Source organism: Anthonomus grandis, chromosome 22 (assembly GCF_022605725.1).
Source record: "Anthonomus grandis grandis chromosome 22, icAntGran1.3, whole genome shotgun sequence".
Taxonomy (NCBI): Eukaryota; Metazoa; Arthropoda; class Insecta; order Coleoptera; family Curculionidae; genus Anthonomus; species Anthonomus grandis.
Window position 1 is genome coordinate 28912079 of NC_065567.1, and position 15394 is coordinate 28927472.

Consider the following 15394-nt stretch of genomic DNA (forward strand, 5'->3'; position numbering starts at 1 on the left):
AATGAGAGCACTTTGAAAATCCTGAAAAAGTCGTTTTCGACGTCCGTTTTTGAGGCCAAAAATGGGCATCAAAAATGCCATATCTCGGCTATCGTTAAAGCTACTGCCTTGCGGATGGTCTCGTTGAATTCAGAATGATGAAACTAAGACAAGACCGTTGGAATTTTCCCGATAGCTTCCATAGAAGCCGAGATATCGACCTTCAAAGTTTGGGTTTTTTCATTTTTCGGGTATACCCCCCTGTATCGAATTTTTCCACCAAAAATTTTTCAAGTTTTCAGATATTGGTGTATTTTTAAGGGTGTCAGCAAAATCTATAGAATTTTTGGTGGAGTAAATGTTATTAAATGCTCTAATATCTCTTAAGACTTTATTAAGCCACGAGGATAGTAAATAGCAAGGTGAATCTAAAAAACACACTACAGGACGAATGGGATAGCCAGTCTTATGGACCTTGGGTAAACCGTAAAGTAAAGGTGTTTTCGGGTTCATGGGGTATAACTTATACTTATTAGTGTGGAAGAAGTCGAGAGTGAGTGTTATCTAAAGTATTTTTGAGTTTATTAAAAAATGAGTATGTTGGGTCTCTAAGAATAGGTACAAACTCATTAGAATTCAAAAAATGCAGAACTTTTTCGATTGAACACATTATTTCTACCCCTAAAAACAATGGTGAAAAGGGATAAAACAAACTTTTTAAATGTACTTTTAATTTTTTTTTATTAAACTCATTGTTGTCAAAATTTGCACAAAAATCCAAAAAAAGTCAACAAAAGTATTTTAAAAAAGGAAATTCTCCTAAATTAAATGCATTTTTTTCACCCCTAAGAATAATGGTAAACAGGGATAAATTAAATTTTTTATATGGATAGAATACTTAATGAATACAATGTTATTATTTCCGCCAAAACTTCAAAGGGGTTTCTTTTTTTAAAATTTTTTTTTTATTTTTCTTATTAAATTCATTGTAGGCAAATTTTGAGAAAAAAATCGAAAAAGTGCAACAAAAAACCCTTTTAAGTTTTTTCCAATTAAACTTGATTTAATTTAATTTTTTAGAACAATGATAAAAAGGGATAAAAGAAACTTTTTAAACAGATAGAATACTCAATAAAAAATTAATGCATACAATGTCATTGTATTAATTGCATGAACTGTACATTATATTATTTTATATTAATATTATTATACGCTGAAAGAGGCTTCTTTTTAAAAAATTCTTCTTTTTTTAAATATTTTTTATTTAATTCATTGCTGGTAAATTATGAAAAAAATCGACAAAAGTATTTAACGAATAAACTTTTAAATTTTTTTAAAATTAAACTCGATTTAATGCATAATCCTACCCCTAAGAACAATGGTGAAAAGTAATGAAAGAAATTAGTATAATAATAGAAGTTATTATTTAAGCCATAATTTTTTCATGAAGAATTATTTAAAATTTAATTTGCACCCCAGAACTATTATAACAGGAGGTGATTTAGCATCTAGTTTTCCAGCTCTTAAATCTCAAATACTGCATGAATCACTTTATCAAAAGCCTTAGAGAAGTCTATGCAAATTAAGGGCTCTACGCCACCTCTCTCCTAAAATTTGCCTAAAATAGCAAACTATACTATAATACAGCCAAATTATTCATTAATAAGACAAGATATAATTAGTAACAAATTTACCAAAAAGAGTTTTAAATGGGCCCGTAGTGGGAAATATTAGGTTCATCAATATTTAGCCTAGATTACAATTTTCGGCATTATTTTACTGACTAATTTATTTAATTCAATGAGGAGCGTTTGGAGCATTTTAACTGTGAGTATCTATTTAAAAATTAAATGTCAATTAGCCATTGAGAGCAATAATTGATTTTCTATCCCTTTGATTCAATTAATATTATTTTTATTGTATTTATGGGCAAATAAAACAATAACGTAACATTTAACTACGGACATTTTATTTGATCAATAAAAAAAAATGTTTTCACAGGCAAAAAGGCAATATTTCGTAAATATTGTGCAAAATGTACAAAATTAGTTTTTTTATGTTACAATGAAAAGTTCATATAAATAACATACAACTAAAATTATTTACAAAAAAAAAAATAAGTTTTATAAAAATATATATACAAAAAACAGTCTTTTAAATTACTATATACGTTGCTTAAGTATTATGTACAGGCCAAATAGTTAATGTATCTGCACATAATACGACATAAATATTTACATGTTTACAATATTATTTATACTCGGAAACTCTAATAACCAATATGTGTTTCTTTCTTGCATAAGACATAAAAAAGGAACTTTAAAGAGAGAAATTATGCAAAGTTCATACCAATTATCACAAGCATTCTGAATCTTATCATCCGAGTTGACTAAAATATCACAAATGTCGTCTAAAGAGAATTGCACTAAGAAATAATAATATTATTATCACATTTCCTAAGCTAATAAATTTTATTACTGTCAAATATGTATCGCGACAGTCCTAGCCCCCCCTTGCTGTCCCCCTGGAGGGTTAGGAGGCTGCCCCCTACCGCTATGCCTATGAACGTGATGATGCACATGCGGCGTTCTCACTGAACTATGTCTATGGTTATTTGGAACGTCTGGCAAGGCATACCTGAGTTTCTCCCAGAACAGTTTATCGCCCCATTGCAGGTAAAAGTTCGTCTTCAAGTAGAGTCTAATGTCTGGATCCAAGTCTTTTTGGGGCACTTCACCTAAGAGGATCACTATAAGTCTGCGCCTACGGTCGCGCAGCACTTGGTGATGCGCAGACTTAAACTCGAACCGACACCACTCAGATTTAATGAAATTGTCCGATAAGATCATTATAGTCCGTTTCGACGACTCGACCGCTTGGACTATGCTGTCCGCTAAAAAAGCACCGACCGGATAGTCCCGATAGTGTAGACACAACTTGTAATGAGGTTCTAGTGCTGGCGCTAGCACCTCCGCGACCCACCCTTCGTCTTTGGAGCTGTAGCTCACGAACGCATCGAACAGCTTATCACGTTCATCGCGTTCCACGTCACTTGGCCGTTGAAACACCCTTATACCGAACTTTGAGTGTAACCATACACGCATTTCTTGCCTGAAAACGAACAGGATTAGGATAAGCATCACCACCACCGCGAAAACCACCAAAGTGATCACCAAAAGTGGCAAATAGTCATGTATCACTTGCTTCTTGATTATTGTTTTTGTCGCGGTCAGATTTCCGTTAACACTATTATCGATATTAGCCGCCCCAGTGCAAGGAGTGTAGTTGCTTGCCACAAAGAACCCTAACTCAGGAGTAGCAGAGTAGATCTCGTCACTATAATAGTCTATATCAGAAGAATTGAAAAGACAACGCACCTTGGACATGTCCCGCACCGCATCCCCGCGTATCATCCACTCGCGCAGTTTTTCAGTAAAGTCACAGTCGCAACTCCACGGATTGTACGCTAAAGTCACTTCGATAAGCGTATTAGACAGCTGCCAAATATCCATAGTGATCAAACGATTGTGATCCAACCGCAGAACCTTCAAGTGCCTTAAACCTTTGAAAGATTTCTTATCCACATTGCCAATGCGGTTCTTTTGCAAGAAAATCTCTCGCAGCTCCTCTAGGCCCTCGAACTCAAACCCCTTTAGCTCAGTCAAACGATTGCCATCCAAATGCAACGTCTCCAACTCCTTTAGGCCATGGAAAGTCCTATTTTGGATACTGTCAATGTTAGAATTATTAAGAAACAAAACCTTCAACCTCTTCCTGCCAATAAAGGCGTGGCTGTTTAAGGACCTCAAGTCGTTGCCATCAATATACAACTGGGTGGCATCCATAGGGATTTTCTCTGGCAAAGTTGTTACGTACCCACTGGAGCTGCAGTCGACCACGTTGGCACTCCAAGATTGGTCGTGATAACATGTACAGTTCAAAGGGCAAGTCATTTCGCAATCGCAGGCGTCAAAGTCGCAACAGTGACATAAGGCGAAGCAATGAGACTCGTAGGTGCATAGGAACTGATATGGAGCAGCTTCTACTAGTGGGACGTAAGTCGTGCCCCTGTTGTAGAGCAGTTGACAAAAAATACTTTCTAAATCAACGAGTTTCGGTTGAGTCCGTGCCCTGTTAACACTATTCACCTTCTGGAGCCACTCCATGGTGCAATCGCACTTGTAAGGGTTGCCCCCTATGAAGAACTCTGGAAGCTCCTTCTCTGGTGGCACCGCAGAGATCCTAAGGGCATTCGGGTCTAAACTAGTAATCTTATTCCCAAACAAATCCACCCTAGTCAAGTTGGGCTTCTTAAAAAACGTATAGGACTGCACCTTGGATATCTCGTTATCATTCAAATAAAGCACCTCCACACTATTCGGAATAGCACTCCCAGTGATTTCAGTTAATTTATTTGAACTAGCATCAAAAGTACTCAAGGACAACGTCGACTCTATTTCAAAATAATTTCCTAGCTCCTCGATCTGGTTTGAATGGATATCCAGCCACTGCAATCCAGTGGGGATCAAAGCGTAATCGAACCATTTAAGCTTATTATCCGAAATATTGAGCCACACTAAACTGGGTAATTTCGCAAACAAGCCCTCGATGTCTGTAAGATAATTCCCGTCAAGACGAATGGCTTGCAAGTTGAAATTATTATCAAAACTGCCCGGGGCCACTTTCTGAATTTTGTTGCGTGAGAGGTTCAGTATTTTCAGCGAGGCCATCTTGTCAAATACCCCTTTTGTTATGTTCCCTATGTTATTTTCTGTAAGCCTTAGGCCGTACATGTGCTTCAAGTCGCTAAATATGTCATTTATTATTGAGTCTATGTGGTTCTCTCCTAGGTCGAGGGTTTTCAGCATAGGGACGTTTCTTATGACGTCTGGAACTTGCTGCAACTTATTACCGTTGAGGTGTAAGTCTTGTAGGCTTGAGCAGTTCTTTAGGGCCTCACTATGGATCCATGATATTTTATTGTTGTCCAGGCTTAATAGGGATAATACATAAAGTCCATTGAACATGTCACTCTCAACCCTGCTGAGCTTATTATTGGAAATTATAAGCGTATGCAAATTGTACAAAGCACTAAAAGTATTTTCTGGAATGTTTTCTATGAAATTATCATTCAGTCTCAGGATTTGCAAACTGTACAGGTCGCGAAAGACACTTTGCTCCAGACGTGTTATCCTGTTAAAACTCAGATCCAGAACGACCAACCGCACTAATCCAGCAAATGTGACCGTGTTAACCCATTCTGCTGTCAGTTCATTATGCGACAAGTCTAACACCAACAACTGGGTTAATTCATTAAACAGTCCTGGTGCCAACACATTTATCGAGTTATTTTGAAGATATAACTCACGGATATCACGTGTGTCACTAAATAGTTCAGGAGGTAGATTCACTAAGCGGTTATCAGATAACTTAAGTATGTGAAGAGCGGTCAAGCCTTCTAAGGCACGATCGGCAACCAAATTAAGCCCATTACCTTGCAAGTAGAGCTTTTCCAGTCGGGCCAAAGAAGAAAACCCTCCGGACGGAAGACTATCAATATTATTCCTAGAAAAATCTAATATTTTCAAATTGGTGCCGCACTTCTCTGAAAAGCTATTTGAGAAATGAAAGCTTGTTACCTCCCGTATGCGGTTTCTTGTCAAATTAAGCACCTCTAAAGCGTATAGGGAACATAAAGCACCTTCTGGTATACTCCACATGTTATTCTCCCCAAGATCCAAACGTTCCAGCAAGCGCAACTCATCAGAAAAAGCGTGAGGAGAGATATCCAAGCTCATGGCGCTCCAATCCGTATTGTGAGTTTTAACAGTCAAATTACGCAGCTCCTTAAGACCCTTAAAGGCCCCATCCGAAAGGTTTCCAATTTTACAATATTCAATGCTCAACTCCTTCAATTCCACCAGAGGTTTGAAACTGCCAGCGGTCAAAGAACTTTGGAAAAATAACGCATCGGAGCATTCGAGCCTCAATCGGACCGTATGCTGTGGCTGAATCACACTGAAATTCGTGTTTTCCAGTTCACTGTTGATCGTGCGAAGTCTACAAACCAAAGCGACATCATCCTCATCAGACGAGGAGTCGACCACAAGCCATTTACACTCATCGGGAGCTTGGTAGCGTAAGGTTTTACTCAAAGAGGCGGAGAGGACTCCGAAAATCGCTCCAAAAAGGAGAAACCAAATAGGGGAGGTGGCCATCTCTAGATTATTATAGATCAAATATTCCTGATGAAGCCATCTCGTCACTTCACTGCACAAACACTAAGTAATTATTTCTTTTTTGTTAATCCAACTTATACGAACTGACTTGACTACATCCGCGCGCGATCTCTTCTTCGGCGGTACCGAGACCACGAAGACCGTAGCGAGTTCGAGTGGTACTCGTCGTCGACTGACCGGTAGAACTGAAGGACACGGAGCTCTTAGGTTCACCGCTAGTACCCTACCCCCCCTTGTGTATCGACGTTCGGTTCGGTTGTTAGTGCCCGTGTATCTAAAGGTGTGAGCGGTGTTGCCTGATTGCATGAAGTTTCTGGAAGTTTTAACAAGGAATTTAAAGATTGTTTTTTTACAATAGCTTATTCTTCCAGGATTTTATAGTCTGGATAGGAGTTGGAAAATTGGATTATCGGTAATAGGTGTTACAGTCAACGGGTACCAATTGATGTGCGTGTAAACGTTCATAACTTGGACTTTTAAAGTCATTTTCTTATAGAGGGTGTCTGAGAGAAAATAGTCCTGGAAATTTTGAAAAATTAATTATTAACTGAAAATGCGTTTCTCAGACCCATATCCTGAGCCCATTTAATTTTTTTTAAATAGGAATAGGGCTCGAGTGATACCTCTCTATACGGGGTGGTGTGTCGCCGAGCGGAACATAGGAAAACCCATGTAAATTTTAAGGGGGTCAATTATTGGCTTCCCTGTACATTTTATAAAAAAATTGTAAGATAACTTTTTGAAAAGACCAATCTGGCAAACCCTTGTGCAAAGTTTAAAAAAAATTTAACAAGCGAATCTTGAATTATTCAATTAAATGTAACTGCAAAATTAGCAAATTTTCGGTTCAAGTAAAACCAAACGCGCACCAGTAAAATGAATATTGTCACTGCCGTGAGGAAAAGTGTCAATAAATCAGTGACAGTCGATATTTGAAAACAAGTATGAATTATTCAATCGATGAAAAAATACCCATAATTAAGTGGCATTATGCAGGAAATAGTTTTAGAGCAGTATCTGAAATGTTTTCAGTTTATTTTCCTACCAAGCCCATTCCGTCCATTTCAACTATTAAACGTATTGTCAATAAGTTCGAGTCCAGAGGTACCGTAATAAATAATTGTAAATGATCAATTCAGGATATCGAAAATAGAGCCGAAGAAAGAGAGAACAGAGTGTTACAAAACGTCATTTCGTTAGAATGTAATAAAATTTCCCAATATCAATTTAGTAACGTTAGAAATGAATTTTATGATATAACCCTATTTTTTTTAATTATATTAATTCATTTTTAAGAAATATAAATAAACGTGGTTGACATTCTTTAATAATTTAAATCTTGCATTTCTGTTGCCTGCATAAATTTTCTTTTTTTTTTTAATTATCCAGGTGTCAATCTAATCAAGAAAAAAATACATTCCGAAAATCCAAGTTGTTTTGACAAAAACGTGAAAATATGTAGTAAATACCTGCATATTTTGACAATTTTGTTGGTTCAGTTATTTTTATTTTGGTATCGGTGTTTTATTAAAATGAGCAATAGCAACAGTATCATGAAGTATTTATTTAATTTAGTCCTGGTGATTTTGATAGTATTGATAACAATGGTTTATATGCTGCAAGGAAGCATTGAGTTGGTGGGTCTTTATTATTAAGAAATTACGTCAAGGTGTTAGAGTAGCAGCACGTACTTTTAATGGTAATAACCCGGATAAAAGGGTAAATCATCCTTATGTAATGGATTTAATGATAAAGTTTTAAGAAATAAAGTCAGTACAAAACAAAAAAAATTAAAATTTCTTCCAAGTACATGAAGTAATTTTAAAGGTCTTCCAAGCATTTGAAGTCATTTTAGGTTTTTTATGTGTCAATCAAATCATTTTTGTTTGCTTGGAATTTAAATTCAATCCATATATACTTTACGAATTTTTCTTAAATTAATTGGAATATGACCTTATCTCCTCAACTCTATTAATATACTTAAAAACTTGCCCCCTTCCTCTCATTTTATGTTTGGTTAATTGCTGTCACAACCTTGACAAAAAAAACTCGGTCTGCGCATGGTCAAAAATCTAATGCCATTTCTTATATATTCCAGGCACTTGAAATAATTTTAATTTTCTTCCAGGCATTATAAGTAAATTAAAATCTGTGTAATACACCTCCTACTGCTAGTCAATTACTGTGACAACCACGACGAAGAACTCAGTCTGCGCATGGTTAAACCTAGTGAAATCCGTTCAGTCCTCCGTCCGATATATAAAAAGTTTCTTGTTATTAGAATCCTACTTAAGTTCTTGCATTTTTTAGGTAATTTATTATATATTCCACCCATTTGGAATCATATTTCCTTTATAATTTTAAAATTTTTCAAAGCATTTGAAGTAATTTAAAAACTGTGTAATACAGCTCCTATTGGTAGTTAGTTGCTGTGAAAACCCTGATAAAGAACTCAGTCTGGGCATGGTCAAAATTTAATGAAATCCGTTCAGTCCTCCATCCGATGTATAAATCATTTGACTAGTATAATTAGAATCCCTCATATGTTTTTGGACTTTTAAAGTAATTTATTATATATTCGAGATATTTGAATTAACTTTCTTATCCTGCCAAGTCTTTGGAATAACTCATCATTACATTTCAGGCATTTAAAGGGACTTCTCAGGTCTTCTAGGCATCAGGAATTTACTTTTTTACCCTTTCAGGCTTTTGGAGTAATTATTCAAATATTAATAATCTCCAGTTTTAATACTCACGACTGTACATTAACTACAAAAGAAGAAATAATTTCTCTTTAGCCTTATATGAAAAAAAATTCATTTGATCATTGTAGCTTAAGTACGTGGGCATTTTGCTTTGCAGCTCGAATATCTCTAAATATATTTAGAGATATTTGAGCATATATCCATGAATTTGTAATATTATAGAGTAAACGATGATCACTAAATTAAAGTTTATTTTATCATTGTGGCTTTAGTATGTCCCAAGTTATTAGCCCAAAAGTCCAAGGTTGACCCAAATTAGGTCGAATTAACTTAAAAATTCCACAAGGCTCTTCCAGTCTTTAGAATTTGAAGGGTGATGTCTATATGCAAACTGCCCTTCGATGGTTATATAGTGCTTTCATTTCAAAACGATCCACCCTTAAAAAAAAACACGTCAAATTAGATATGCAGGGGGACGTTTAATTATGCATTTACTAAAGTTCTGTCAATTACCTCTTCACCTCCAGCTAACCTCATTTTAATATGTCAAATGGGAACCCCCATGGTGTGATACATCATAGTAAAGAGCGTAAAATTCTTTATTCAACGGTACCAAAAAAAATGAAATCGGTAAATGTGTAAGCAAATAGCTAGCGAAAATGTCTATTCATTTTTTCCAAAAAAATTATCTTATATTTTTGTTACCTCAAAGTCAAAAAATTTTTTTTTAACTGGTGAAAACTAGTCCGACTCTGATAGCCATAACTCAGCTGCATCGCTGCCTTCGGCAATGCGGTTTGCGGCTAGTTATAATGAAAGGATGAAGCTATATGCCAGTATACTCGGCTTTATGCAACTAGTTGAGAAACAAAAAATATGGCTATTGGAATATGACCTATGAAAACTAGTCCCACTCTGATAGCCATAACTCGGCTGCATTATTTATATAATTTTTTTTTTCATTCCTATATCCCCCTCTCAGTCTGAGGTATCATAAAGAATATGAATAAAATAATGTTTGTTCCACGTAATTATTTAGATTACGTGAGAAAAACGCAAAATCCAGACTGTCCATACAGTATTTTAGAAGTGGCGATGGTTAAGAAAAAAGTGAAAAGAAGACGTGATTTTTCATTGTAATATTTCCCTCTTACTCTTACCTATCATAAAAAAATGGTAATAAAATAATGTTTTTTCTACGTAATCAAATAAAATACGTGAGCAAAACGCATTTCCAAATTGTCCTTACAGTATTTTAAAAATGAAACGGTGTTAAAGGAGTGGAAAAGTTGTATTTTAATTGTCATATATCCCTCTCACTTTGACGAATCATGAAAAATGGTGGATTTATTAGGTCAGAAAAATTTCAATTTTCTCAGTTTGATGCATCATAATGAATTGAATTGAATTTTTATGTAACTAGGTAAACTGCGCAAAAATACATAATTTCAGACAGATTAAAGAAAAATATGAAATAATTCAATCTTATATCGCCATCTCAGTCAGTAGCATTGAAATACCGAGACACACTCACCTAAATATTATCCATCTTCTTAGCCATAAGCCATTTTGATTTTGAATCCATGATATTGCGACAACACTGGAACTACTGCTACTTTAAGCCCACCCTTTCCATTTCACTTTTTTCCAAGATGGACGTTTTTGAGTAGATCATGCCTAAAGTGAAAAAAAAAATCAATAATTAAGATGTTGAGGTAATGCTGAAGGGGGAAGAGAACTTCATACAACAACAAATGATAATTCCAAAAGATTTAAGGAGAAAATCCGGCAACCAGGCTTCTTCTTATATGCAGGCGAGCAGTAGTGGTTACTGCTGACAGCAGAGCCGATCGAGTCGGTAGCGTGCACAAAAAACACCAGCTCGCCGGTCAACTTGCAGAAATTTAGACTTTTTCTAACTACAGTTTCAATTTACGAGTTTTCCTTCTTTTTTTTTTTTAAACGGAATTGGGCGGTAACATAAATTGCATGAGCGTTAATAAATCTACGATAATGTGGTGCAAAGAAGTAGAGTAAATAACTTATTATATCTATAGAGTGACCACATTCGAGGTATCATTTCTGAAAATTCAATATATACTTCCCATTTAATCATTAGCCACTACCACCATAGTGGTAATGATCTTATTCCACCCGAATGCACTCAGGCCCATGAAAAAGGCCCTTGCCATGCCGGGTGCGTTTTTAATGAACTTTGCCACCTTTTTAAATGGCAAAACGTATACCTAATTCCAGTTAATAAAAGGAAACAGCTGTGTAATCTATCGGTAGGTATTCGCCCAAAAGCAATACAGCTTAACATTTAATTTAAATTAAATAATATCCCCTTTTTTTTTGGTACATGAACGTTCTCGGAATATTCCAGGGTTTAAAAAAATTATAAATTTGGAAGGTATGTCAGTAAAACGACACCTTTTCGATTCTACAGTTAGATAAAGCGAAATGATAACGGGATCGTTAGAGATACCGGTCGTAATTTAGTCAGGGAATAATCGGATAACCCATTGGTAATATATTACCCATGGGTTATCGGATTCTGGGGTTGATAGTTTACCTGTAAAGATGCTCATCAGTAAAGTTGAACGGGATGGTTTTTTGGGTTAAAACAATGACAATAGCTTTTTTAGAGTGATGCTATTTAAATTTAAATGAGAAGAATTTTCTTGAAATATTAAGGCGAAATTTAAGTGCTTTTTTCAGCATAAGATGCTGTGAAATTGAGTGAGATCAACAGCCAAGTATATTGGAAACCTTGACAAAAAATGGAAATATAAGAAATGCCAATGAATTATTATTCTTATTATTGAATTGCAAATTCTAGTTGTATTTGCATTGTAACTAGCTTTTCCAAAATAGTTGACAAACTTATATACGATATTTTCACAATCTCCTTTGCAAAGAAATATATTATTTTTGCCGCAAAATTTAAAAACAAAAATTGAGGGAAAAAAATTTAAATATTGAACTAACACAGTATATTACATGAAATTATAATAGTTTTAAAAAGTTATTGATAAAGTAATTTAAAGTGCATTTGTTAATTATTTTTGATTATCACTTTACGTAGTTACCATTTGTCATAAAATATAGTCCCCAGAAAGTCGATTCACTTGTTTTGTAAATTTGTTTGAATTTTTTATTTCCTCCTAAGTACTATTTATGCCTCCTCCGTTCCTTTGCTCCTTATAGTAGAATAACATAGTTATTTATTTACAAAGGAAACAAACATTTTTTTTTGTCTTTATATCAAATTTTGAACACAGGCCTAATTTGTGGTCTAGTAAAATGTTTCGTTTCATTTCAATGGATTCGTTGTTTAATTGAGATAATATGAAAAATAAGAATCACATTAATTTTTGCTAAAATATCTATAGTTAGTACTATGAATTATATTATAACTTTGTTATAATATAAGTTATACAGGGTGTTTAAGAACTATGGGATCAAACTTGTAGGGGTTATTCAGTGCAACAGTAGAATCCATTTGAGTATAGAGACCCATGTCCGGAAAAGTGTCACTACGGCACTATGGCCCAAAGACGCGTTAAAATTGAGAAAGACAATGAATTGCTTAAATAGGATTTAATCCATTTAATTTCTGCCTTTTGTACAGGGTCTTTCCCCATATATTGACCCCCCCCCCCTACAGGGGTAATGCGAAAAGTTAAAAAAAAATTTTAATACAACTTTTGGGGTTTTACTTTAAATTTTTGAATCCGATGTCAAAAATTTTTTTTATTCGTTTAGAAACGTCAAATTTTGACAGATGATCAGTTTTTTCTTATGGAACACCCTGTATATGACTTCATAGTTAAAAAGAGCCGAATTTTCTGATTTCAAATACATATATATAGTTTAACTATGTTTTATTAAACCGTTTCGGAAATATCGCGCTCCAAACTTTAAAAATGTCCAGTGAGCATGTTGTTCTGCAAACAGAAGACGTGCTTTAATATTCTTCTTACTGAGAAGCGGTTTTTTGGCAGGTTTGCATGCTTTTAAGCCTGCTTCAACTAGTCTGCGCCGTATCGTTCGAGAGGGAACATTAGAGCCCCCAGCTTCAGCCAGAATTTGCATTATTGACGAAAAACAAAGAAAAACACAAAGTCACGGTCTCACAACACGTAATTAAACAGGCTACACGTGTTTCGCTCTAGTTAGAGCATCATCAGGCCTAAAATAAAAATACTACTTAAACAAAACTAAAAACTTACATAAAACAATAAAAAACCTTTAGAAGCCATCGACACACTTCAGAGTACATAAATAAACAAAAATTTTAAGGTTATAATTGTACAAAGCAAAAAAAATAAAAAATAAAAAGTGGAACGCAACAATATAGACTCAACGAGAATCGAACCCGGTACAACAAGGTTATAAGTATTAGTGTAAAACCTATCGGCTATACGGACCTAATGCTAAAACAACTTAACACGTTAGCCAATGTAAATTGAAGAAAGTGACTACAAGAAAAATGTTAAAAATTAAATTAGGTTCAAAAGTAAACACGTCATTCACACACACGAGAACAGGACTCTTTTTAGCTTTTGTAATTTCCATTTTCTCCAGAAGGTCAAGCATTTCAGCTCCCACCCCCGGAGAAAAATTATGAGTAGAGGCCAGCAAATGATTGGCAAACGCTGATTTGGTATCACTGACATTGGCATTTTAAATTTTTCAAAAAGCGCTACGTGTTCTTTAATGCGTGTAGAGATTTTTCTTCCAGACTGGCCAATGTATACTGCGTTGCAATCGTCACATTTTAAAGAGTAAACTCCCGATTTAGAAAGGATGCCTGCCTTGTCCACTCTACTGACCAATTGGTTCTTTAAATTATTGACTGTCTTAAACGCGATTTTTACATTTAGGGATTTAAAGAATCTTACTAAATTTACGGAACCAAAAAAGGTCAAGGATCTAAAGGAACTTATTGAGTCGTTATTATGAACAATATTGTAGGTCAATTTATATTTATTTAAAAATTTGTAATAAATTTTGTCTATTAAATGAAGGGGAAATCCGTTGTTGAGAGCAATATGTTTTATAATATTCAATTCTTTAGCGAAAGCTTCTTTTGACAAGGGGATATTAAACAATCTATAGAAAAATGAATTAAATGAGGCAAATTTATATGAGTAGGGAGAATTTGAAGAGTACTGAATTACATTATCGGTATTATACAATTTAATAAATATACCTTGACCATATACGGTTAAAAAGTTGTCTAGAACAAAAAAAAACTGAAATTTCTTTAACACTTATTGACTTATTTTAAGAAATTAAATTCCCACTTATTTGCGATAAAAAATGGCACAAATACTGCAATTTTCATACGCGTTACTTTCAAGAAATAAAAGAACTGTTTTTGCTCGAAAACTTTACTGTTAAAAAAAAAGAAGATTCATTAACTCTACCCTTGCCCCCCCCACCCACCCCACATAACTTACCAGTAAAAAATTGTTTTAAAAAATCATTGTTTCCCTAAATAATACGCATGTATAACAGTTGGTTTCATCGTTAATATCCAATCTAATAACACAGTTTATTTATTTATTCAATTTGATATATTAATAAATATTTAATATAAAAACAGTGCTATTAGATTGGATATTATGGACGAAAAACGGTGATATTTCAAAAGAATTTCTTACTGGGCAAAAGTTTGGGGTGGGTGGGGGGGTAAGGGTTGTGTAAATAAAAAACAATGTTTTTGCAGTAAATATATATACAACACTGTTTACTTAAATTTGGTACAATTTTATATATATAAATATATGTATAAATATATTTAGTATAAAAACAGCCTTAGTACATAGGATAATATAGACAAAAAATAGTATAGCAGTGGGTTTCAACAGAAATTCTTATCAAATCTTTTATAACTATTCAGTCAACAATAATTTACTAACACTATTATCAACTTTTAAAGATCTAAGGATTTTCTTTGATCCAATACTAAGTTTTAAAGCTCATTATAAATTTAATTTTAATAAGGCGTTCAAATTATTGGGTTTTGCTAAGAAAAGTACATCTGAATTTAATACCATCAATTGCTTTAAAAATATATACTAATCACTTGTCAGGTTAGTTTTGGAATTCTCAAGCTGTGTTTCATAATAGCATTTAAACTTAAAATTCCATTAGCGAACATTGTTTATTTTGACATTCTTAATTTATTAAACATTCCATCTCTGGAAGGCTATACAGAAATTTTGAATTTGATCTTTTTGTTTAAAATTGTAAACAGAATGATTGACTTATCCCAGTTTTTTTGATTTTAAGGTGCCACAAAGAAAAACAAGAAATAGAGATAGTTACTGTTTAGAAATTAGGTTATTAACTTGTTCCTATAATTAGTATGTACCTAGTTGCTTTTTATATCTTATACGTATGAAGAACTGTTACTATTAATATTATTATTAACAAGATATTTCATATTGTAAAATGGAA

At 34.1% G+C, this 15394-nt stretch overlaps 1 protein-coding gene and 1 long non-coding RNA gene across 3 annotated transcripts in view; both read right to left on the bottom strand.

The window, feature by feature from the left end:
* LOC126748192 (uncharacterized) overlaps positions 1–15394 on the bottom strand; it is a 169116-nt gene that overhangs the window by 23988 nt on the left and 129734 nt on the right. For both annotated transcript variants that reach the window (XR_007664655.1, XR_007664654.1), the window contains one exon: positions 10458–10600. This is a non-coding gene — a long non-coding RNA (uncharacterized LOC126748192). The remainder of the gene's footprint in view (positions 1–10457; positions 10601–15394) is intronic.
* On the bottom strand, positions 2111–6384 carry LOC126748189 (toll-like receptor Tollo). The gene has a single exon (XM_050457240.1). The coding sequence runs from the start codon at positions 6195–6197 to the stop codon at positions 2460–2462; it is 3738 nt and encodes a 1245-aa protein (XP_050313197.1). The 5' UTR covers positions 6198–6384; the 3' UTR covers positions 2111–2459.